General features: G+C 32.8%; 5 protein-coding genes and 1 long non-coding RNA gene across 24 annotated transcripts in view; 3 read left to right on the top strand and 3 right to left on the bottom strand.

The window, feature by feature from the left end:
• Positions 1-11,185, top strand: part of Slik (Sterile20-like kinase) — a 16,130-nt gene extending 4,945 nt beyond the window's left edge. For 4 of the 10 annotated variants that reach the window (XM_083085197.1, XM_083085199.1, XM_083085200.1 and 1 more), the window contains exons 7-12: positions 1,587-1,671; positions 1,749-1,912; positions 2,010-2,533; positions 2,664-3,190; positions 3,282-5,548; positions 6,117-7,067. In XM_083085197.1, coding sequence (XP_082941323.1) covers positions 1,587-1,671; positions 1,749-1,912; positions 2,010-2,533; positions 2,664-3,190; positions 3,282-5,548; positions 6,117-6,440 — 3,891 coding nt within the window. In that variant the 3' untranslated portion in view covers positions 6,441-7,067. Of the gene's footprint in view, positions 1-116; positions 163-1,586; positions 1,672-1,748; positions 1,913-2,009; positions 2,534-2,663; positions 3,191-3,281; positions 5,549-6,116; positions 7,068-7,818; positions 7,963-8,129 lie in introns of those variants that run through there. The other 6 variants (XR_014436142.1, XM_083085204.1, XM_083085203.1 and 3 more) reach the window with 6 other exon arrangements.
• Positions 6,845-12,579, bottom strand: LOC145963365 (uncharacterized). 4 transcript variants are annotated; one of them, XR_014436147.1, is made up of 3 exons: positions 11,729-12,579; positions 8,071-8,287; positions 6,845-7,960 (listed from the first exon to the last, which is right to left on the bottom strand). It is a non-coding gene; the product is annotated as an uncharacterized LOC145963365 (long non-coding RNA). The 4 variants fall into 4 exon arrangements; XR_014436146.1 differs by lacking the exon at positions 11,729-12,579 and adding an exon at positions 10,123-10,345; XR_014436145.1 differs by lacking the exon at positions 11,729-12,579 and adding an exon at positions 9,696-10,092.
• On the top strand, positions 12,002-13,584 carry Rpl26 (ribosomal protein L26). 2 transcript variants are annotated; one of them, XM_083085214.1, is made up of 4 exons: positions 12,002-12,107; positions 12,405-12,583; positions 12,980-13,120; positions 13,401-13,584. In XM_083085214.1, the coding sequence occupies exons 2-4, from the start codon at positions 12,416-12,418 to the stop codon at positions 13,533-13,535; spliced, it is 444 nt and encodes a 147-aa protein (XP_082941340.1). In that variant the 5' UTR covers positions 12,002-12,107; positions 12,405-12,415; the 3' UTR covers positions 13,536-13,584. The 2 variants fall into 2 exon arrangements, with proteins under 2 accessions (XP_082941340.1, XP_082941341.1); XM_083085215.1 differs by having other exon boundaries at positions 12,097-12,236.
• Positions 13,524-15,486, bottom strand: LOC145963361 (protein lifeguard 4-like). The gene is made up of 6 exons (XM_083085211.1): positions 15,334-15,486; positions 14,913-15,060; positions 14,624-14,732; positions 14,408-14,513; positions 14,155-14,306; positions 13,524-14,078 (listed from the first exon to the last, which is right to left on the bottom strand). Exons 2-6 carry the CDS (start codon positions 15,043-15,045, stop codon positions 13,829-13,831), a joined length of 750 nt encoding a protein of 249 aa, XP_082941337.1. The 5' UTR covers positions 15,046-15,060; positions 15,334-15,486; the 3' UTR covers positions 13,524-13,828.
• On the bottom strand, positions 15,333-23,618 carry Fanci (Fanconi anemia complementation group I). Of its 5 annotated transcripts, none has more exons than XM_083085206.1 (24): positions 23,316-23,617; positions 22,937-23,223; positions 22,619-22,786; positions 22,308-22,528; positions 21,961-22,157; positions 21,738-21,874; positions 21,446-21,666; positions 20,993-21,351; positions 20,706-20,835; positions 20,320-20,627; positions 20,043-20,234; positions 19,786-19,949; positions 19,548-19,724; positions 19,320-19,474; positions 18,984-19,180; positions 18,741-18,908; positions 18,295-18,469; positions 17,967-18,183; positions 17,803-17,875; positions 17,592-17,735; positions 17,374-17,472; positions 17,144-17,307; positions 16,975-17,022; positions 15,333-15,738 (listed from the first exon to the last, which is right to left on the bottom strand). In XM_083085206.1, the coding sequence occupies exons 1-23, from the start codon at positions 23,397-23,399 to the stop codon at positions 16,992-16,994; spliced, it is 4,068 nt and encodes a 1,355-aa protein (XP_082941332.1). In that variant the 5' UTR covers positions 23,400-23,617; the 3' UTR covers positions 15,333-15,738; positions 16,975-16,991. The 5 variants fall into 5 exon arrangements, with proteins under 5 accessions (XP_082941332.1, XP_082941334.1, XP_082941335.1 ...); XM_083085208.1 differs by having other exon boundaries at positions 21,473-21,666; XM_083085207.1 differs by lacking the exon at positions 15,333-15,738 and adding an exon at positions 16,751-16,887.
• Ytr (U4/U6.U5 small nuclear ribonucleoprotein 27 kDa protein yantar) lies at positions 15,686-17,351 on the top strand. 2 transcript variants are annotated; one of them, XM_083085212.1, is made up of 5 exons: positions 15,686-15,828; positions 16,117-16,224; positions 16,299-16,462; positions 16,601-17,041; positions 17,151-17,351. In XM_083085212.1, the coding sequence occupies exons 2-4, from the start codon at positions 16,118-16,120 to the stop codon at positions 16,795-16,797; spliced, it is 468 nt and encodes a 155-aa protein (XP_082941338.1). In that variant the 5' UTR covers positions 15,686-15,828; position 16,117; the 3' UTR covers positions 16,798-17,041; positions 17,151-17,351. The 2 variants fall into 2 exon arrangements, with proteins under 2 accessions (XP_082941338.1, XP_082941339.1); XM_083085213.1 differs by having other exon boundaries at positions 15,725-15,828; positions 16,092-16,224.

Genomic DNA, 23,618 nt, shown 5'->3' with positions numbered 1-23,618 from the left:
GTCTTAATGCAACAATACGATATTTTCATTTCATAATTTAAATAGTTATATATTGAGTTTCTGACAATGCAGAATTAACATGTATTATACACTGTTACATGCTTCCGTTATTATAGAAGGCCAAAAAAACGAAAAAACACAGAGAACAATATCAGCGAATTGGTAAGCTGCTTCTTGGTGAAGCATATAATATGTGTTTCTCATTTATCGTTTATAAAATGGAATAATATAAATTGTTAACGTATTGATTAGATTTTTTACTTTGTATCGTATCTATTAAAGCCACTAGTCCCACAATCAATATTTTTAAAAGATTTAAGAGCATATCTTATAGCTTGATGATTTACAAGTTATAAATTATTGAATATGAGATGAGAATATAATATGAGATTGTTTGTATTAATATGCAATTGATATGCATGACGAATCATCTTAGTTAAATATATAAATATTGCAGTAATAATTGTCGTAATAATAATGCATGCATCTAAAGTTAAATTCTGAATTGTACATTTTATTTTTCTCTTCAACGAGGAATAAATGGTTAAAAATATCTGTAGAACAGTATCAATAGTATAATATCCTCTATATGTATAAAATATGTATTGATGTAATTGGAATGAATGTGTGATATTTATGATAATTATAATTTGGTTGTGCATGCGGTTCTCCTGGCCCTCGCCAGCCTCATTATCCCAATATCTGTCAGGTTAGTAGCTTGCACTGTCGCATTTTATGTGCTGACAGATCGATTAATCCTGAGACTGAAAGCTCATGTAATATACAAACAAACAAAATCATACACATGTTAATACACAAGTATAAAATTAAAAATATTTTTACACAGCAATCTCTCATGTTACAAATAGTTTCCTCTGAAACTGTAAAAAGATAAAAGAGATAACACTAAAAATTTTTTGGTGATGTTTTTGTGAAGGCTTATTATAAATAAGCAATAAGTGAGGTATTGAAGTAAAAGTTCCAAATAATAAATGAAATATAAAATATTTATCTTCTAATGATCCTTGATCTAAACTTCCTTAATATTTCTATGTGTCAAATGATAAAAAAAATCCGTGTAAGAAAAAATGTCAGATTTTTACTTTAAAGAGCAAGGGAGAGAGAGAGAAGTTTGCTTATATTGAAGAATTTGACAATATGTTTTTTTATTATTACCCTATAAAAGACCTCAATTTTAATATACTAAAAAAAGAATGTTGTCACTTATAATAGTTTTTAGAAAAAAACAGCTTCTGATTTCTGATGACATGGATGATTATCATTCTATACATTATGTACATACAGCATGAAATAATATGATATACTTTGTTTTGTTTTTTTTTTCTTTTTCTGTTTTTTAACACTATCTTGTTACATTTTTTTTTACATCAAAGTGATAAACTGAATTATAATATGTAATAATAATTATTTTAAATTTTTACCGGTGTATTTTTAGTTACATGTTACTTTTAATATTTCTCATTATTAGTAATAGTCATGTAGAAATCAAATAATGAAGAATTGAAAGAGGTTTTTTTTCTATTTTATTATAGTCACGTTGTAAGTCATGTACGTTAATGTTTCAGGAGCAGCGCACGTCTCACCTTCCTTTGGAGTTGGATCAAATCACAGATGACTCCGCTCCTACGCGTCTTGATGCTGAAATTAAAAGTATTTTACAAAATTTTACTTCTAATAGACGCGCAGCATTGCAAAATATATTAATAATTCTTTCTCGTTTCTCCTAGTCACTGATAAAGAAAATATCGCGGCGTTGCCTACATCTTTGAAGAAAGAGGAAAGTCATAAGCGTGAGATTAATCGGGATGGTGAGAAGGAGGATAAGAATAAGAGATTACGTAAGGCTGAATCCAAAGAGAACATACAGCCTCCTTCTGCTGAAAAAAAGCAGGTATTTGACATAATTGATCAGTTTATTAAATAATAGTTCATTGTACGCTCTCATTTGAAGAATAAATGTTAATATCATGTATAAATTATTTGTCCAGGCACCTAAGCCACCAAATGAAACAAGCGAGCGTAGATTATCTCGAGATAAAGGGCCGGCACCTCCACCACCACCCATGCGTCAAGATAGCGAAGAAAAGAAAAAGAAAGACGTTGAAGGGAGAGAAAACATTTCGAAGGATGTCGAAAAGATCGTAAACTTGACGGATAAACAGAAATCTGCCGAAGATAAATCGCAAATAAATAAATTGTCGCAAAATGAAAAAATGGTGGATCAAGTGACAAACGTTGCAGAACAAAGAAACTTGGAAACTGAAAATCAGATGCAAAATGAATTGGATGGTTCCGGAAAAGGAAAGAAAAATGAAAATGAAGATAATGTTAAGCTGTTCGATAATATAAGAAGGTTTGAAAATCAGCAAAAGTTAATAAACAGCAAATCAAGTCCTTCGAAAAAACAATTCGGAGTAAATGAGAAACGCAAATCAGCACCTGTAAAGCCAGAAATGATTGAAGATTTGTCGAAAATAATATACAAACAATCGTCTTTAGAAGAAAAGGATAGGTAAGTTTATTTTTTATTTATTTATTTTTTATTGGCAGCACCCATTTAAATTCAGATACTGTAGAGTAAAACTGAAATGGGTTTGAAAGAAGAAAAACTGTAAAAATCGTAAAATAATATTTCACTTTAGGATGAAAAGTAAATTATTATCCGTTGATGACGTAACGAATTACGATCTGCAATCTCGAGAAAAAGATTACAAGAGTTTAGAAGAAAAACGAAAATCCGTTGGAGAGAAACTGAATGCTGTACTGGAGAAGCAATTGTCCATGGATTCTGGAAAAAGAATAAGCGACAGTCCTATGGAAACGTTGAAGCATACATCGACTGTCGCATCATCGGAGAAGAATAACGTTAAAGCTAATTCTACAGAGGATATTAAGATACAGTTTGGCTTGACAAAGACTGAGAATGCAACTGTGAAAAGCCGCAGCACGGGATCGTCCAGAAACGATTCCCTGGAAAGCTTCTCGGACGAATTACACATTAAAGTGGATGACAATAAGACAGAATACAATCGAAAAGACGTGATGAGCAATGATAAGAGTTTGGAAAAACAAGATTCGGAAATTAACGTGTCGGTAATTACGTCGACGCCGCTGAAAAGTAAAAGCAGTTCGAGAAGAAGCAGCGGAGACAATATAGTCGTTATAACTGGTAAAAATTATAAATAACATCAATATCTCAAATGGATAAATTTATCTCTTTACCCTTTCTCTACTTATGTTGTTTATTATTCATGTTGCAGGAAAAGGTCAATCCGAGCAAGAGGTACGCTTAAACACTTCGACTGTTCGTATTACTGCCGATTTGCCGGACATGTCGAATAGTCTAGCGAGTAACATAAGTCAAGTTACTGTCGTGACGACGCATCCGCCCGTGCTAGTGGACGCACCCTCGACGACGACGACAATAACGACAACAACGACGACGACAACGTCTCTCTCGCGTCGCACTTCACCAACATCGGAGGTCGTTATTGTTGCCAATGAAATGAACAAGACTCAGGTGAATGACAATTCAATTGTCGACGATGATGCATTTCCTAGTCTGGATAGTCTGGAATATACGCCGCAGGAACAGTCTATCGTACTTACCGACGTGTCTAAGAGAATTGGTAAAAAGTTGGATGAGTCAGAGGTGATTATAGTGAGCCCAATTGTAGACGAATTGCAAGATACCAGTCATGTTTCCGTAGTTACGGTGGGCGATGATAAGGAACAAGTGAAGGACTCTTCGAGATCCAAAAAGCACAACGTTATTCGTACCGGTTCGTCCCATAGCGATCTGAGCTCGAACGAGAGATCGAGCTTGAGGAGCGACAGCGGAGACGAGAGCAGCAAAGTGATGATCGCCAGTACGATCATAGAGCCTTCGGAAGTGGACGACTACGAGAGAAATGAAGCGAAGAAGATAAACGGATTAATCAAGAATGAGATCGTGCCGCATCACGTCGATGATAAAATCGTAAAGACGATCAAGTCGAAGGAGATCAGTGTCAAGAGCTTTGGCAAAGAAAAACGAGTCTCTCCGGATAGCTTCGAAGGTTCCAGGTCCCAAAGCGATTCCAGTTCCATAAGATCGCATACGCCGAGCAAGAGCATCGATCGCTCCGATGCCGAATCCATCTCTACAACGATCAGTCAGGATAGCAGGGAATCAAACAAGGAAAATCGCTTGAATCAAGCTCAGCACGCAGAGGTCGATGAGGAAGTCGTTCTGCGCCGTAAACCTGATTATAATCGCGAGATGTCTCGACCGACCAGAACGAAAGAGGATATACAAATGATGAATTTGAAAAAGAAGACGAGAAAGCGTACGAGAAAGTTCGAGATCGATGGTGTCGTAGTTACAACGACGACTTCTAAGGTGATATACGGCGACGATGAGAACGGCAAGGTGTATGACGATCAGATATTCAGGAAGCAAGAGCTGAGAGAATTGAAGATGTTGCAAAAGATGGAGCAGAAACAATTTCAGGATTTGGCACAGAAAGCTCAGTTCAACAAGGATCAACAGGAAAAGCGATTCGAGCAGGAAAGGCAACTATTGGAGCGTAATGCTGAAGCGGATTTAGAGACGCTCGCTAGACAACAGAGACAGCAAATCGAGCGGGCCGAAGCGCAGCAGGAAGTCGATCTGCGACTGGCGTCCAAAAAAATTCGTAGCGAACAGGAAAGGGAGCTCAAACAGTTCCGAGAGGGTCTGAAACAAGAATTGAGATTATTGAAGCAAGAGATAGATTTAATGCCAAAAGATAAGCGAAAAAGTGCGTTTAAGATACGAAAGGAGAAGCTCGAGGCGGAGCACGAGGAGCGAGAGAAGCTCTTCTTGGAGAAACTCAATGAGAGCCACGAGATATCGCTGAGACGATTGTCGGATAGTCATCGCGAAAAGATCGCATTGATGGAACGGCAATTCTTGCAACAGAAGCAGCAATTGATGCGCGGCAGGGAGGCGGCCATCTGGGAGCAGGAGGAACGGCAAATACACGAGCGACAACAGTTACTCAAGAAACAGCTCAAGGATATATTCTTCTTGCAGAGACATCAGATGCTCATACGGCACGAGAAGGAATTGGAACAGATGAAGCGAATGAATCAGAGGAAAGAGGAAGAGTTGATCAAGCGACAAACGGTGGAACGTAGAAATCTACCTAAGCGTATTCGCAATGAAATGAAGGCGCGCGAAATGATGTTTCGCGAATCGATGAGAATCTCGATGTCATCCGTACTCGCGCCGGATCCCGATGCCGAGCGGGAGAAGCTGAAAAAGTTTCAAGAGAACGAGAAAAAGAGGTATAGAGCGGAGCAACAGAGATTCGAATTGAAGCATTCCAGACAGCTCGAGGAAGTGAGGGCCCAAAGCGATGCCACAATCAAGGAACTGGAGCAATTGCAGAACGAAAAGCGAAAGATGCTAATGGAACATGAGACGCTAAAGTTGAAGGAACAGGAGGAGGCTTATGGCAAAGAAATTCGTGAGTGGAAAGCGCAACTTAAGCCTCGAAAACAGGTAAATATTGGGCAAATCTCGGATAAATGTAAAAAGACTGTTCCAAGTTTTATTTATATTTTATCGATGTTTTTCTCTCTTGGATGCAAAAATTGATCCTCGACGACCTGATAGTGTAATTGCTTTTGAATTTTTCATCAATTCAGGATTCAGCGATGTGCGATTTATTTTTTTTTTTTCCGCATCTTTAATTAACAATGTGTGAGAATTTAGTTTAATCGAAAAGTCGGCGCAAACCGACGCAGTATCGTAAAGTAATCGAAAATCGAGATACGAGCGCAAACTTGATTGTTCGATTGTTTCGATTGTTTCTTGTAATAAACACGTCCGCTTCTGCATCTAGCTTGCGTCACTTTGCGCGGAGCTCTTAATCTGCATGACTCTAATCATTAATAAAATAAAAGTCGCTGTAAATAATTAAAAACAATTAGAGAAAATCTAGAGGGAGGGCGGGGGGGGGGGGCGAAAGGAAATGTACGATATAGAATTTGCAGTTAAAGTATTTTAAATTTGCAGTAAAGTATCGAACACTATAAGTCTGAAATAAGTATTGATATACCTGTTATAGAAGATAGAAGCTGATCTGGCGGCTGAAATGGAAGCATTGGAAAAGCTCTACCAAGACTATTTGCCTTCTTCTGGTCTTCTTAGTGGTCTCTCTTTTCCCTTTTTCGACTATTCTAAAACCGTAATTTCCGACACTTGGAAGAGATCTCCACGCTTACCGCGCTCCACTCCTACCTCTCCGTCTTTCACTATACCAAGAGTGTCGCTAAAAATTAGTGCTTCTGATGCGGGTACCTTTGCGTCGAATGGCACGCTCTCACGAAGTCACTCTAGATCGGACCTAGTACCACCTTTTCGTAGTATCCGTTCTAAATCATCCTCTTAATAATACGTGTCATATCGTGTGTCATACGGACGAAACATTTTACGCAGATATATAAATATGCACGTTATATATGCGTTTATAATTTTTAATGTTTTTTCTCTTTGTGTCTTCTCAAAGACATAGAGTAACATTTTTTAAGTTGTACGCGCATATATAAATCTTCCCAGCTTCTGTGAATGGCAAGCTTATTTCCATGTGTTGTATGCATGCATTTAACGCATCAGTGCATATATATATATATATATCCTTGATCTAAAATTAAAAAATTCGTATTAGCAAGGAAACATAGTTTGCAAATCATCTACATTTCGAAATGTGTCACAATTTCATTCTTGAGTAGCTTTCTTTCAAACATTTATCAGATTTACATGTTTATATAATATATACTTTCTCCTGAATAATCGTGGAAAAATAATCTTTGCTTTACTCATTGGTGCCTTTAATAATAATAATGCCACAAATTTGGGTCCATTACATATTTATATCGATCGGTGGGAGGACATACAAATCAAATGTAGCATACGTACATATCTTTTACATATATATGCAATTATATATACAAAAAGTTATTAATATACTTGAAAGATAAGTTATAGTTTTTGTGAATAAAAGCTTATGGGACACATATATCGGCTGAAATCGCATTATATAATACGGCAGATTAATTTATTCTTTTTGAATGTGAATTATGATTTTAAAAGTAGGAAAAAGTACGCACAATCATTTAGATAAGGTCTTAATTTCCTGAAATATATAAAACAAGTCGAATAAAGATCTTAATTTCTCAAGATCTACGTATACAAAATTTGAGTACATGATTGTTTGTGTGTTAGTTTGTGTGCTTTTGTTTTCTCTTTCTATATTTCTTTCATTTTCATTCAACTATGCAATATTTTATCCATTTGTAATTGATTGATAAAAAATCTGTTGATAAAAGTGTGCTTAAAGAAAGAAAGGAAGGAAATGCATTATTAATAAATTTCTATGCAATATGTATTAAAAACATACAAATTTGATTAAAATTATTAACATGTTAGAATATTCACGAAAATAGAAATAACAAAAAAAAAATACAACCCATAGTGTGTATGTATATTTTTAGAATTACAGTCTCTACAACATTGTAACTTCGTCCATGTATTTCGATTTAATCACACATATCGTAAATGATGTTATGCTTCATTATAAGCTTAAATGGTTAAAATATAGAAATAACAGGGTAAGTGTGGTTACGTATTAGAATTAGCGAAATAAGGTGTAATGAGCCGAGATGTTTTCTTGATGGGGGTCCCATAACTATGATTGTTTAATAGCATATACAATTTATTTTTTTGTATTACAGTCCTCTTGAATAATATACATATATGTGATCCTATAGAAAAATCCTAATAAAAAATTAAAAAGAGATTCCACAAGTTTCGGATTTCAAAGCTGTGTACAAAGTGTTAAGCCACAAGGTTAGTCCATAATATTGTTGTAAAACATCGTTGGATCATGCTTCACACGTGTCTGCAGCGATTCTGTAAATATAGATACTCGATTTTTGTTTCTGCACATTTATTCTCTTTTAGAAATTTATAAACACTATCATACATATTGCTAATTAAATGACACACAAGAAAAGACTTACACCCTATTATCCAATGTATACAAAAATCCCTTCTCTAATGTCTCTTTCTCACATTACAGAAACTTGAAGAACAGTTTGCATTGCAATTGGAGGAGCAGGAGACGATTTATGGTCCTAGTGCGATACCGTTATGCTTGCCGGTCGATCTTCCCGATTTAACTCATCATACGACCGAATCTACGCGTAGTTCATTGTCTTCCGTAAGCGAGGGCTGAAGCTGAAGGTTTTTGAAATAAACAAGAAAACTTGTACAAAATTTTATATATATACGCATGCGTGCGTGTGATTTTAATATGACTAAACGTCACTACGAAATTGAATAGTTTTAGTGCGTTTTTGCATATCGATTATCATTATAATTAATCGTATATGTATATAATATCGCGATAAAACGTGTTCTGGAACTGAATAATTTCTATTTAAATGCGGCTATATTATTTTTATATATACGTATGTGTGTGGGTGTGTGGGTGTGTGTAAATATATATATATATATATATATATATATATATATATAATATTTCTGCAAGGAAACCGACAAACTTCTAGTTTTTATATTCTAGAGTTCATTCTATGTAAAAAAGTTCATACATATTATAAATCAAATGATTTAGTTACCGAGATATAAAGAACTTAATTTTTGTCAGTAATAATGAGCTTGTATTGTATTATGGCTCGATCTCCCGACTTGTCACCTCTGGACTTTTTTTTATGAGGTTATTTAAAATCTCATGTATATAATGATCGTTTTTTAAATTAATAAATATTGTCTATATCCAACTATTGACGAGTTTCTAGTTTACCATTAATGTATACACGAGACTTCAAACAAGTTCACAGAAAGAAGTTCAAAGATGATAAATTACGAAATCAAGCAAACCATGATAAAGGATCAGCATTTCCGACACCAACTATCTCTTATCTTGATAACTGAATTGAATTGATCTATATGTATGTATGTATGTGTGCGTGCGTGTGTGCGTGTGCGTGCGTGCGTGCGTGCGTGCGTGCGTGCGTGCGTGCGTGCGTGCGTGCGTGCGTGCGTGCGTGCGTGTGTGTGTGTGTGTGTGTGTGTGTGTGTGTGTGTATGAACTTTTTTTTGCTTAGAACTCTAAAATACATTTTTACAAAAGTTTGTCAGTTTCCTCGCAAAACTTCCTGTGCATGTAAAATTGAGTCACTATGAGAACAACGATGATAATGTCTAAATATTTCAAAAATTTTTACAGTTTATGTATAATTTTGTTGTTTATAATTTTTGAATGAAATTTAGTAATAGTAATATTGCTCATCGCGTAACTTGAATAAAGTACTATTAAATTGCAAAATTACCAAATTAAGCGTCGATTTTTTGCAATAATACGAAACTTCCAAAACGAAGAATATTTTGTAAATTATCGTTACGAAAGCCAGTTTACACAATCATTTGATACTAGCAATATTTTATCCTCTATATATATACATGTGTGTGTGTGTGTGTGTGTGTGTGTGTGTGTGTGTGTGTGTGTGTGTGTGTGTGTGTGTGTGTGTGTGTGTATCTGTATAGATTGTTATGTACATATAATTTATATACCACACGGTATAGCGATATACATATTGATATACTTAAATTAATCCGCCCATACCTGATCTTGGAGTCTTATTGTAATATGAAAGACACACTCCACTGGGTATATTAAAAGTATACGTTTTGTATGTATCATACAACGTATAAAAGTTATAACTGTCAGTTAATCGATGATAACTTTAAGGAAAAAGACTAATAAAGTTATGTATGTACGTTTATAGAGAATTTGTAATAATTTTACAGTTATGTACAATCCACAAGTATGTGGAATGTATATTTTCTATATTTAAAAAAAAGATGGGATTATATATATATTTCCTTATATTCGCTATCAATTCAATTCGATTCGATTGTGCTGTTGGAATGTATCAGAATTTCTAACATTTGTTTTACATGTGATTATATAATAGCAGTAAAGAGAGCGCAGTATATGGCAATACAAACTGTCGAATTTGTTTTAACCGATAATGATTTTAAGGTATTACCTCTACAGAATCGTTGAATTATATATATATACATGGTATAAATTCATGTAGTAATTTTAAGCTGTAGTCACCATGTTCGATTATAGTTGTTATTTATAAAAAAAGAAGTTTATAATAGTAACGCGAGTATTCTACTTCAGACGAATATTTTAGTAAATATCTATAAACTTGTATTACTTTGTTCCTTAAAGTTTCACTATATTTCACTATATTCTCTCTCCCTCCCTCCCCCTCCCCCATATACATATATTAAAATTATATTGTACAAATTGTATATTGTGTTAATGCGTGTTATTTAAAATTATGGTATTTGAAAAATTACAGTATACTATAAATATTTTATATCTTTATATAAAATATACTATTTCTTGAAAATTATATATATATATATATATATATATATATATATATATACACACACACACACACACACACACACATATATATATATATTCGTTCACAATAAAATTAAAAATTTGTAAAAAAGTTTTATATTTTAAATACGATATTCTCTGTTACGAGAACAAATAATTATCCTGATTATAAGGAACAAAGTAATCTGAGATTTTACATTACACTAAATGCTAAAAATCAAAGGATAACACCAAATATATATACATTGTAGGTTTGCATGATTGTAGCCTGACGACATTTTAAGGAATCTCTCTTGTAATGCATATTTAAAACGAGCATGCGTGGCTAATGCAAGCTGTAGATAAATTATGCTGTTCTACGACGTATCAGTTTTGCAATATGGTATGTCTCGACGTCGGGTATTTTCTTTCAAATTTCTTGATTATGTTGAAAATTAATTCTTTTTCAACAAGAAATATCGAGATTATAAGTAAATTTTAGTACAAGAATATATAGCTAATGGAAAATACACGGCAGAAATGAGACATTCTTCTTCTTTTATATTCGAGGAGTTTCATGTATATAGAATTCTGATCGCTTATATTAAGAAACTGTAATCTAGTATAAATACCATCGTGTTACAGTGATCGATTAAGAGGCAGATTTCTCTTTCTCTTTCTACAATAAATACTGTGTATATCTTTTGCAACGAGAAGATTGATTTCGTGAAACAATTATATCTTATTCCTATGTCATAATGATTATTAAACAATTTTATTAATATTATTAATACTTTTTCTTATTAGCGACAATATGGAAGAATTTAAATTATCTATCATGTTAATTTATTTGTAAGAGTTTATATTAAAAATATATAAATTTCAACAACTTTCTCGTGCACACTTATTGGACATTGGGATTAGAAATATTTTAGATTAAGAAGTTTTGTGCCAATTGATTTTTTAGATATATTATTAATTTTCCGAAATTAAGAATTAGAGGAAAGCAGAAAATGTATAAAATACCATATTTGTATATCTTTTAAGATGGAAAGTACTAGAAGTCTAAATATTTTAACTCCTCATGCATTATATAGGATATATCGTATAATTTTCAATGTTAATGTAAACGGAACTTTTTTTGTAGGGAAAAAAATAACGTAAAATCTTGTCAAATAAATTGAAATATCTCGATTGAATATCCCGCTTTATAGGATTAATTCGTAATATTGTAAGTATGAGAACGCATTTACCTTGGCTTCTACTTTTCTATCAAAGTGTGAATGGATGGGATCTGATTGACTACGTCACCAATTGGCCAATTCAAAATAGGACTCTCTGATTGGTTAATCGTTGCTGGTTACAGGCACAGGTCGATATAATTGGCTGTGGTCAATCGCAACGTGGTCAAACAGGACGCTTCCGGTGTGAATGCGCCCTTAAGCGAGCTCGGTTGACCAATGGTTAGGATCGACCAATCAGAGCAAAGCAATTTACTGGCCGGCTACTCTGATTGGTCAATTCCAATCACAACCAACTCGCAACCTATAGTGGCTCTACGGGCTTTAGACACATCGTGACGTTTTCCCGCATCTTCTTTCCGGTTAACTTCACGGCATTGAATCATCATCGGTGAGTGAAGAGAATGTTAATCGCGTAGCATCAGACTGAAATAATAGGATATTGATTATCATTTCATGTGAACGCGAAACCGTAAAATCGTTATTAACATATTTTTCGCGTATATCAAAAATCGCAAAGGTATCTTTCACTTTGTATGTGCGGTGCTCGTCGTGCTCATCATAACCTGTGATATTTTCTTATTGTTACACTCGTTTCGTTTTATTCCTTCGTCGATTAATTTTATGCCGAACTTGTGTATCTCGGTGATATTCGAGATTGTTACAATGATAATGATGTATGTTGCAGGATCTACGAGGATGAAATACAATCGATTAGTGTCTTCCTCGCGCAGGAAGAATAGAAAGAGGCATTTCACTGCGCCTTCTCACATCAGACGACGACTTATGTCTGCTCCGTTGTCCAAAGAATTACGACAAAAGTATAATGTGCGCTCAATGCCGATTCGGAAGGATGACGAAGTGCAGGTAAGTCCATTGTAACTTTAAAATTTAACCCACTCTTTTCCTCCTTTCTCCTTTATCCTCTCATTCTATTTACAATAATAACATTATTTGTCAAAATGTTGATACTCTCTTTGTATAAAGTATCATTATGTACATGTGCATTAAACAATGTATATTATGTATATTGCAATATTAATACATATGCATTAAACCTTGGCTTGTGAATATAGGTGTTACTCAAATTATCCAACATTTATCAAGTGACTATAATTTAGCGCATTAATCTACCAAAACAATGTAAATAAAAGAAGGTTGCTGAATTTTTATAATTAAAAGATCTGGGACCTTGTGTGCAAATATTTTAAATATATAAAAAATAGGAAAAAAATAGTTATTTATATGACATGTATCTTAAAGGTTGTACGTGGCCACTACAAGGGTCAACAAGTAGGAAAAGTTGTCCAAGTTTACAGGAAAAAGTTTGTCATATACATTGAGCGAATTCAGCGCGAGAAGGCAAACAGCGCAAATGTATATGTCGGCATTGATCCTTCCAAAGTAAGTACAATTATGGTATAATTAATAAATATGTATATATTGAATAGATCTATATTTCTTCATACTTTGTACATGATGAATTAAACCAAATCCATTCACATAGGATTAGATAAATAGCTCGACTTGGGAACTTTGTGCAGGGTTTTCCTGTATATTTGTCGATAAGTTTTGCTTCATCTAATCAATGCAGAAAATTGGCACTGATAGCATAAATCGTTTTCTTTAATTTTGTAAATTTACTTTTCCACATGCAGAAACAATTATTGTTTAATTTTTTCAGACAGTTATTGTAAAATTAAAAATGGATAAGGACCGTAAGAAGATTATCGATAGGCGAAGTAAGGGTAGACTGGCTGCATTAGGCAAGGATAAAGGCAAATATACAGAAGAAACAGCAGCGATGGAAACGTCATAAATTTTGATTTATTCTCCTATGTACAACAATAAAATGTCAAAAAACAAAATTTGTAAGTTTTGCAGAAAAACCCTTATATTTTATACTAAAATGCTTCTTATACGTTACACACAGGAACTAGAAATACATGCTTAGATAAAAATATAAATGTTTATATTGAAGAGTAGAGAGAACTCTACCACCCCCGCGCGCGTATTGTCATAAAATAAAATTTATTATTATTTATAGATTGTGCTTTTCACAAAATAGTCCTCTATAAACAGTAATGCGTGATACTTTTTCTCTTTTCCATCTTATTGCTTCGAAATCGCAAGCGCTCGCAAAATATGTAGGAATAAATTAATGATATCTAAGTAAATATTAATCGTCGCCAAGATATATTCTTCAGGCGAAAGAGACTGCATTATTGCTTGCGTGTCGAAAACTATAAACAGGCAGAACAATAATGCACCTCCGATACTGATACCTAACTCCAGTGCAGTGCTGTGAACAAATATTTGTATTAAGCCACCAATCAAAAGGCACCAAAGCCCAATGAATAATCTGTAAAATAAAAAAATAAAGGGATAAGTGGAACTGTGAAATCAGAAATAAAATAACAATAAAAAAATATACTAACCCGAATCCGAGAAATGAGAAGTCTCGTTTAGTTTGGAAAGTATAAGCTGTCAAACCGAGTAAAACTGTCAGTGTTATAAAGAGAGCTTCCAAGACTATTGTGGTATCGTACATAGATACTACAACTCCCACAGTATATGCCTGTGCCAATGTCTGCAATGTCCAAGACAAAATTTTATAAATGCCATATATAACAAAGTAAACAATAATTTATATAGCAAGGTAAACAATAATTAGTCTTTCCTTATACTTACAAATGCACATAAAAGAATTAAGTTAGCAGGATGATCTCTTCTCTTTACCAGCAGACCAATTAAAATTCCCATTGTCAAGAAAAATGCTAAACCTATAGTCCATGGGCTAAATAATAAATGAGCAGATTAATGCTCATATATATATGTATGTATAAATAAATATATATATATATATATATATAAAATTAAAATAAATATTTAAAGAAAGTGTCTTACTTATCTTGTACGTATAATTTTACAGTTGAGCTCATTACAAATACCGAAGCCACCACAACTGTCATCAAGAGCTGAATGCTTAATAAACCATAAACCTTCCGTAAAAAGCCTACACGAGTCATAATGTTATTTCACAATTAGTGGATATTGGATAATATGCAATATTCTAGATTTATAAATAATTATAATATCAAAAGAAACATATCACTATAATATCAATATAATAATGTCACTATATATGCTATTTTATATGTTAATTTTAAATTTATATAACATTGCATACAATTACCCATTCGTATATTGATATCTGCATTGTGTACGTTATTCCTGTATGCAAAATCACTTTGTATTTCAGGTTCAGATTGTTCCTTGCCACCTCGTTCAACATCTTCTTCGATCAACATTAATGGTACAGTAGCCATATTCTCTTTATTTCTCTGACAGTAAACAATTTGAAACAACATTAACAAATTGAATCATTTTCAAAGGGAAAATAATAACTTGATTTATACACCGTGCGTAAAATATTATTCAAACAAATCAATATGCTTTATACATATGCTGATACATGTAATAGAGAAAGATTCAATAATGTGCTTTATCCTTGAATCAAATTTTACGATAAATTTCTCTCTTTTTCAATATGTCATACGTCGGAAATTTTTTTCAAAATCAATTCAATTATACACGACGTTTACAAAAATACATACTTGGATTTCCTTGGAAGCTCTGAAGAGCAAAATTGAAAATGCCAAATTAAATTTACAATCTGTTTCGACAAGTGTCAGTTGATGTCAGTTATTATACGTAAAATCATTATATGTAAAATCGATCAAATGAAAGCAAGTATACGTATATACGTATGTATCATAAGACTCCTTATGTATGATCATAGAGTACCACCCTAAAACCTGGTACAGACGCGTCAAGCAGCGAGCAGCAAACCAATCAGCGGGCAATGTCAACAGTGGCATAGAAAATATCGCCTCGCTGATTGGTTTGCTGCGCTAAATGCGGCCAATCGCAGTTCCCATTCCAGTTATATATAGTTATATTTAGTTCAGTGTCCGTCCAGATATCTCTCACGTCCATGCCTGTGATGATTACAGTGCCATCTGGAGAGAATAAATTTGACAGGTAAAAGATGGAAAGTTCAAACAAGGACTTTATTCGGCCAAATTAAATGAAACTAAGAACGGCAAAAGGTAAATATAATTATTCTATTCACAGAAATGTAACTTTTTAAATTCATAGTTTGAGTCTCATTTATACTTTGCAAATACGTAGTTTTTGAATCTATAATATGAATGTTTGCAACGAGATTAATAATATAACCTCTTCGGTTTATAAAATCAATTTTTTTAAATATTGTTTATTCCAAGAAATGCACCTTGAAAAATACCATTGTTAATTATCCTTATCTCTATTCTTATATACCTTAATTAATTTCAAGTTTTATTTCATTCAGTTAAAAAATTTTAAAAATTAAATAGCATGGGACGAAGCCGCACACCGTCGCCAGGAAGACGAAGGGATCGATCCCGAGAACGAGATCGTGACAGAGATCGACGAAGAAGACGGTCGCGAGAGAGAAGACGAAGGTAGTCTTAAAACACTTAAAACAAAGAAAATGTATATAGTTCGTAAAAGAAATTAATTTTCCAATTACTTGTAGGTCTGTAGAACGAGACAGAGTAAAGTCGAGGGACAGAGATAGGGAACGAGAACGTGAACGAGACAGACACAGAAGATCATACACTAGATCCAGATCGAGAGAACGTGATAGATCAAAACACAGATCGAAACCAAAATCGACAAATGAACGACCCGTTATCACAGGTTAGATACATTTAACAAGCCTACGTTTGAAAAATAGTATCTTGTTGTGCTGTTTGAATTAAATAAATCTAAATAGGCTTATGAACTTGTCAAGACAAATTTACATATTTATCACGACACTATATAATTATGTTGTAGAAGCGGACCTTCAAGGCAAGACTCCGGAAGAACAAGAAATGATGAGAATAATGGGATTTTGCGACTTTGACAGTACTAAAGGCAAAAAAGTGGATGGAAATGATGTAGGTGCTGTTCATGTTATTTTGAAAAGAAAATATAGGCAATATATGAACAGGAAAGGTGGATTTAATCGACCTCTGGATTTTGTCGCATAATCCTCAAAACGGTTTTAAGCGGCAAATTTCTTACGAAAGAGGAACATTACTCTTCAAAGAGAAGTGGATATAAATGAGCCGACCATAATTCTACAATTAATGTGATAATTAACATGTTATCATACTTCATAAATGAAACATTATGTATAATATATAATAACAAGTGTTTATACTTACTAAATATGCTAATTTGTTTATATTAATGGCTGATGTGTAACTGAAGACCTGCATTAAAAAAAAAAAGGTAATAATATCAAAAGAATGTAATTTTATATAATTCCAAAATAACTTGATGCATAAGACACACTCTTAATCTTAACACTTATTGCTTTAGAATTTTTATAACCTTCTAGATCGTTTTGAAGGCGGTGATTTTGTAGAGGCTTCCGTAGATACAGTATTCATCCTAGATTGTTTTGAAGATTGCGATTCTGCGGATGATTCCATAGACACATTATTTATATCGGCATTATATGAATTTTGACTACGACGAGAATTTTGTGTATCCAGCTATTTGAAAAACATAAAACTTAATAACAGGACCTTAAATAATATTAAGTTTTTTTAAATTCTTACCATGCTTATATTCATCTTTTCCAGAGCTTCTGTCAACTGCGTGTTCTTTATACGAAAATCTCGCGTTACGCTATGCTTTACGTAAGTCTCAAGTGGCACCTGTAATCAATTATAAATTATAAATTGATGTATGTATTGCACACTTGCTTTTATTAATATAGATTCTCTAGATCTAGATCTCACTATGCTCACATTAATTTCTTAAATACAATACTTACGCCAGTCTTTTTGTCAAGTGATAAAATTTCTTTATGAAATTGTTCAATTTCGTATATCACACAGGGTATAATCTTGGTCTCTTTCAAAATCTTGTTTCTTTGCACATGTGAATCAGCTTTTGACTTTGATGCATTTTGAGTTTCCTACGTATACAAGAAATATATATAATTTTCATATAATGAGATAAAATTATATTTTACAGATAAATACCTCGGTATGTGTTATTAAATTATAAAATGCAGATTTTAATGGTTTCCCGGCCGATTGAATTACTTGAATAAATCTGAAATCGCATAAAAAATTAAACAAAATTGGATATATAAAACTCGCTATTTATAATAATAAGCCTGAAGCTTCATTTGTAAGAATCTTACTTGACCGATTGAAATGCTGCGTTTTGCTTACTAGATTTTCCATAGAAATATTTTGTCAGATTACTAAGTATGTTGTACAAAACCTGCAAGTTTTTGAACATAAAGTCTGTGGATGGTCCTGGTTTAATAGCGACATTGGCTAACGTATAAAGTATTTGTATAATGTGCGACAATTGTCTACATAAACTACGTTCTTGTGTTTTCAGCTTTTCTTGATCTGTATATTTGAGGGGATTTTTATATTATTACATGTCAAAGAATATCAAATAAATATATCAAATAATATTAAATTAAGTGATAAATCAAACCAAAAGTTAAACACACATACGTGCTTCGAGATCTTCACCGGGCGGACAGGCTATATTTTGTTCAGCCTTCAGCCGCATCAGTAACCAAGATACATTGTCTAATTTTTCTTTTACTGAACTGTTTACCAAATTGTAAAGCTGTACTGTTGTATCTTCGTGAATAATCTTCAATTTATTATTTTCCGATAGTTCAGCCTACAAATAAACAATATTCAAGAAGAAATCTTTATATTCCTTCGTGTATAAGACCAATAAGATGCTCATTACAGATAGAATATTATAGACGATTTTTGGCGTGCTTTTGGTATAGCAACCAATGTGTACCAGAATGTCTTACACATTGATAAAACATATATACGTACGTATGTTTTATCGATGTGTAAGACACTCTGGTACACATTGGTTGTTATACCAGAAGGACGCCAAAAATCGCCTTATATATTGCATACTAATCATATGTATATACCTGATCGATTTTACCCACTTTCTCGCACAATGCAAGAGAAATATCAATTAATAATTCGCTATATTCTTTATTACGCTCTTCTATGTATAACAGAATTTGAAAAATAGTTAAAGAAGCTTGAGGATCCATATCTTCAAATTGTGTAAATCTCATCATCGAATCGAATACCTTATAGAACAGATAATATTTTATATCCTATTCATTTCTAATTTAGTGATTATTGATTACAGAAAAAATATTAACTTTATCAGCATTTGTCTCGTGAAAATTGATCTCTTGGGTCAATTTATACATAATGTCCAACAATATACCAAATATCTTTTTGGAATTCTCCTCGTGCTCATCCTTTTTGCTAAAGAATGTCTGAAAACTCACTCTTAAAGTAGCAATCATGCTCTCTAATTGCGCATTAAGATCTTCGGACTGAGTTAGTCTAATAGCTATAAAAAAAGAAAAACAGAAAAAAGAAGAAAGAATTACATATACATACATACATATATACATATATATACACACACACACATACACATGCGCGCGCGTGAGAAAATGCTCCTTTTTAGAGATACTTTGGATACTTACGAATAATAATATTGAGAAACTTTGGCAATTCAGAAGTGAAGCACGTGCAAATTAAACAACATAGTTCTTTAAAACATTCCAATGCCAATATAGTGCCTTGTTCGTTTGTATCGAGCATTTTCTTTAAATCCGATACAATATAATCATACAATAATCTATATATTAAAAAAAGAATTTAGGATTCGCAAAAACATGAATATCTCACATATATTTACAAAAGTTTCTTACTTTCCAATGTCAAAGTAAATCTTTATGTGTTGTTCTTTGTGTTTTCGTAAATTATATTCTGTCAAGTGTTTAACATTTTGTAAGATTTGCAGCAGTGTTTGTAAAATGTAATGGTAGAAATCATCATATTCTACCAATATAGCTACTTGGTCCACAGTTGCCCAAGGAACAGATTTTCTATCGTGGTAAAATTATAATTGGTATTTATCAATTATATGTATAATCGAAAGATACTTACAAATAGAAGAGCGATAGACTTTTGTACACTGAAGACAGATCCAAGATGCTAGGTAATAGTTTTATGTTCCTCGATCGTCCAGTTTTCTTTGCGATTATATTATTCGTATCATTTTGTGATTTTTTATTTCTTCCGTCTCCTTTTTTATTAATCTTTGATACGCGCTACGAGGGCAAAAATAAATTTTACATTCAACTCAAAATGTATACTACACTTTTATTCCTTTTTTTTTTACATGTCATATATACTTTTATTACCTTGGTACATTCTACTACTCGTATGTATCCCTTGAATAGACTTTTAACACTCTGTGCGGTATCTGTGCAATTTACAGACCATGCGCCGATCCTAAATGATATGAGAGCTTCATAAATTTTGATCGTTAACAAAACATTTTGTAATTTTTCTTGGTTCTTGATGCCAGAGTTGCTTAAATCAAGTTTATCATCCTAATAAGAAAATGGTTGAAGATTAAATAATTATAAATAATATTTCAAATTTTATTAAATCCAATCTTCTCTCCATTAAACTTACCAAGTTTAAATCTTCTACATCAAGTCGCGACATTCGCCTGCACAGAGATTCCAAAATCACAGCCAGCTCATCTACAAGGCTTGATTTTACTAGAGCCGACTTGATATAAATTTTTTGCAATATAAATATTAATTCCGCGAGAGGTTCTTGTAATATAATTTCCTCCCCTTGTGCAACTGTACACAGTTCCAATTTAACTGGTACTCTAACATTCTCATCCGTTTCAAAGAACATTTTAAAATGCGGCAGCAACATTTCCAATACATATTCTGCTATCTCAGTATTTGTCAATACAGCTTCATATAAACCTAAGCAATCCAACAGAATTAATAATTAGATATATAATATGAAACAAAAAATGCATAATAATCCTTCATTTTGCATACCATTGTATAAATGTACTCGAACTTCCCATTCATGAGTGAAACATCTTCCCAAAATACCCAATATGTCATAATATAAACTTCTATTGTAAGAAGATTTCGTTACTTGTTGAGTGCCTCTTTCTAATGTTACCTGCAAAACAAAGGATCTTATAGAGTAATTTTAAGCATTTACTGCAAGTATAAATATTTTACAGTAATAATAATTAATAAATTAATAATTTAGCAATCAATAAACTAATAATTTAATAATTATTAGTAAATTAATAAATGTGTAAGTTAATAAAAACCTGCGTGAGAACGGATGCGGAACTGGTGCCAGTCGACGAAGAGGTGTTGTTAATATATTGACTCGAGTTCATCGCGAGACCGTTTAAAGAGTGCATCTTCAAATTCTTCAGTATTTCTAAAATCCCACTCACTGCCATTTGCCGATTTGCTGCACCCTTTCTGTAGAGAGTCTTCCTCAATGTTATGATCAGATGTTCTCTTATGGTAACTGAGACTTTTATCAATGAAAATATTGCAGAAATGATGAAAATGGCAACCTCTCCGGGTATAAATGTAATTTGATCGAGAAAAGTTATCAGAGAATCTTGATGGTCCAACATAAGAACTGTTAACTTTTGGCACATGTATGCTAAACAATCTATAAACAATCGGTATATCAGTAATGGCTGTTAATTCTTAAAAATTGCAACTAATATATTATATTTTAATGTGACAGAATATTTAAGTTATACCGGTATATTGAGAAATATACAGTCCACCTGCAATAATTTTATCGAGCAACATTTGGAATACAGTCGCTACCGTTTCATGATGTTTTCTCATGATTTTTTGAAGTATCTTTATACCAACTTGCCATAAAGGATGCGCACCAGTTTTTGACTTATTCTCCAGAGCCATAAGAACAAATGCGAGATCCACAAGCCCTTTCAGTACTAAATGGCGATCTCTGTCACTACATATTAAAAGAAAAAAAAAAGTTTAATGTTAAATTATCATTAATACATATTTATGCTAAATATTTACCTTGTGTCGATGACATTTCCCATTACAGTCATTATACTACAAGAATCGGGAATCAGATTTCTCAACCAAGCGCTATTCTTCCGTCTATCATCATTCTCCTTTCGTTTATTAATGATTGTTCGTAGCATTTCAAAAATCTATAATGTATATATTGAGTTTGTTCGCGTCAATATCAAAAGCATAAGTATTAAAATGTAGAAAAATTGATGTATTGATCGATGACCTGATTTTCATCAATAGAAGCAACTGTGAGTAATACAGAAAGCATAAAAGGTTCTAATACAGCTTCAGGAACATGAGTTACGCTTTTGAAATATTTAATATAATCTCTTATAAGCTGGTGATTCAATTGTGCCGCTTGATATATGTGATATAATACTGTACTTTCAATATCTTGGACTTCCCTAGGATTTATCATACCTGTGATTCAGCAATTAAAAATTAAAATTAATAAGATTAAAATAAAAAAAGCAATGTGTTTCAAATTAATTTTTATAGATTATAACTAAATTCCTCCTTAAGCTTTATATGTATATATTTCAAATTATTAAATACACCAAATCTTCTTACCTATAGTCTCAAAAGTATCAATGCTGTCAGAATTAGCTTGAGAGAAACATTGTGCGAAATATCTTCGCAAAGCTTCCAAGAGAAATTTACTGTCTTGATTAGTACATAATCTTAATGATTGATGCACAAAAGGAGGTACCTCCTCCAGAGGTATATTCTGCATTCTTGTACAGAGTACTGTAATTACTGTAGTACGATCCTCCTTTTGTAAGCATATATCTCTTAAGTATAGAAAAGTTATAAATTTGATTACTACACATGCACATTTACATTTATTTTAATGAAAGAAAAAAAATCATAAATATATTTACCTGAACATTTTTGTCAACGAAGGCATTATCTCTGTATTCCATTCGCTGTTGCATATATTGTTAACGATAATAGATTTATATTTAGAACCAGAAACTTCGCCATTCATATAATTAATACATTTCTCTTCTTCCAATACTTCCAACAGAATAGGCAACAAATCTTTCCAGCTAAAAACAATATTTGACGAAATCAGAATTTGTCATATACACATATAATTAGAGATATATACATATATATATATATATATATATATATATATATATATATATATATATATACATTAAGAAAATGCATGTGCAAGTAAATCTTTTATATACCTTCTAAACTCATCTTCGTTATTACGAATACTAGCAAGACAGAAATCTACTAGTTTAATTAAATGCAATTTTGGATAGTTTGGGAAATCTTCTACTATTCGAGTTACAATATCGTTTACATAACTAATTGAAACTTTGGCTTTGCCTAAAGTTTTCAAGACAGACTCTACCAATTTAAGTCTCTTCGAATATAATTTTTCCGATTCCGAGCACGCCTGCAGGACCTCGTCTAATACCACAGAAGTGACTGGGTCGCTTGAAATTTCGCTCGATATTAATTTCATAAGCTGAAACGAATCGATGAAAACTCGACATTGCTACATATAAGACTAGCAAAAATGATAAGGCGCGCCTCATCATTATTATAAAGCTACTTTACCTCTTCGGTCGATGTTTCGTGTATAAATTCATATAGTCGCTTTCGATCCTTTTGATTAATCAAACTATTAAGTTTTGCACTCATCTTGTATGTACGACATAAATTGGCAGTGCAGTATATAATACAATATATTTCTATCTCTACGCGCAAATCGGCAGATAAACGTGCGTTTTTTCTCTTGTCGTTTCTTCAATAATCAACAATATTTCCCGCTCTTGCAGTCACAAGGACTGTTCTCTTTAGGGCCATTCTACAATAGGTTTGTTCGCGTCGCATGCTCCAATGTACACCAGAGAACACTTG

This window comes from Camponotus vicinus, unplaced genomic scaffold (genome assembly GCF_025532165.1).
Source record: "Camponotus vicinus isolate PSW18456_S1 unplaced genomic scaffold, iyCamVici1.0 SCAF_12, whole genome shotgun sequence".
In the NCBI taxonomy this organism is placed as follows: Eukaryota; Metazoa; Arthropoda; class Insecta; order Hymenoptera; family Formicidae; genus Camponotus; species Camponotus vicinus.
This window is presented reverse-complemented; position numbering and strand designations above follow the sequence as displayed.

What these genes read in the sequence shown, in the direction of transcription:
- Rpl26 (XM_083085214.1), top strand. Translation starts at nt 12,416, where the DNA reads ATGAAATACAATCGATTAGTGTCTTCCTCGCGCAGGAAGAATAGAAAG. An exon ending in GGAAGGATGACGAAGTGCAG is followed by an intron (nt 12,584 to 12,979) that starts GTAAGTCCATTG and finishes TGTATCTTAAAG; the next exon opens with GTTGTACGTGGCCACTACAA. An exon ending in TCGGCATTGATCCTTCCAAA is followed by an intron (nt 13,121 to 13,400) that starts GTAAGTACAATT and finishes TAATTTTTTCAG; the next exon opens with ACAGTTATTGTAAAATTAAA.
- LOC145963361 (XM_083085211.1), bottom strand. Translation starts at nt 15,045, where the DNA reads ATGGCTACTGTACCATTAATGTTGATCGAAGAAGATGTTGAACGAGGT. An exon ending in TAATTCTTTTATGTGCATTT is followed by an intron (nt 14,307 to 14,407) that starts GTAAGTATAAGG and finishes TGGACATTGCAG; the next exon opens with ACATTGGCACAGGCATATAC. An exon ending in TTCTCATTTCTCGGATTCGG is followed by an intron (nt 14,079 to 14,154) that starts GTTAGTATATTT and finishes TTTATTTTACAG; the next exon opens with ATTATTCATTGGGCTTTGGT.
- Ytr (XM_083085212.1), top strand. Translation starts at nt 16,118, where the DNA reads ATGGGACGAAGCCGCACACCGTCGCCAGGAAGACGAAGGGATCGATCC. An exon ending in TCGCGAGAGAGAAGACGAAG is followed by an intron (nt 16,225 to 16,298) that starts GTAGTCTTAAAA and finishes AATTACTTGTAG; the next exon opens with GTCTGTAGAACGAGACAGAG. An exon ending in TGAACGACCCGTTATCACAG is followed by an intron (nt 16,463 to 16,600) that starts GTTAGATACATT and finishes ATTATGTTGTAG; the next exon opens with AAGCGGACCTTCAAGGCAAG.
- Fanci (XM_083085206.1), bottom strand. Translation starts at nt 23,399, where the DNA reads ATGAGTGCAAAACTTAATAGTTTGATTAATCAAAAGGATCGAAAGCGA. An exon ending in GTTTCTCAATATTATTATTC is followed by an intron (nt 19,181 to 19,319) that starts GTAAGTATCCAA and finishes CTTTTTTTATAG; the next exon opens with CTATTAGACTAACTCAGTCC. An exon ending in AAAAGATGAATATAAGCATG is followed by an intron (nt 17,308 to 17,373) that starts GTAAGAATTTAA and finishes TTTTTCAAATAG; the next exon opens with CTGGATACACAAAATTCTCG.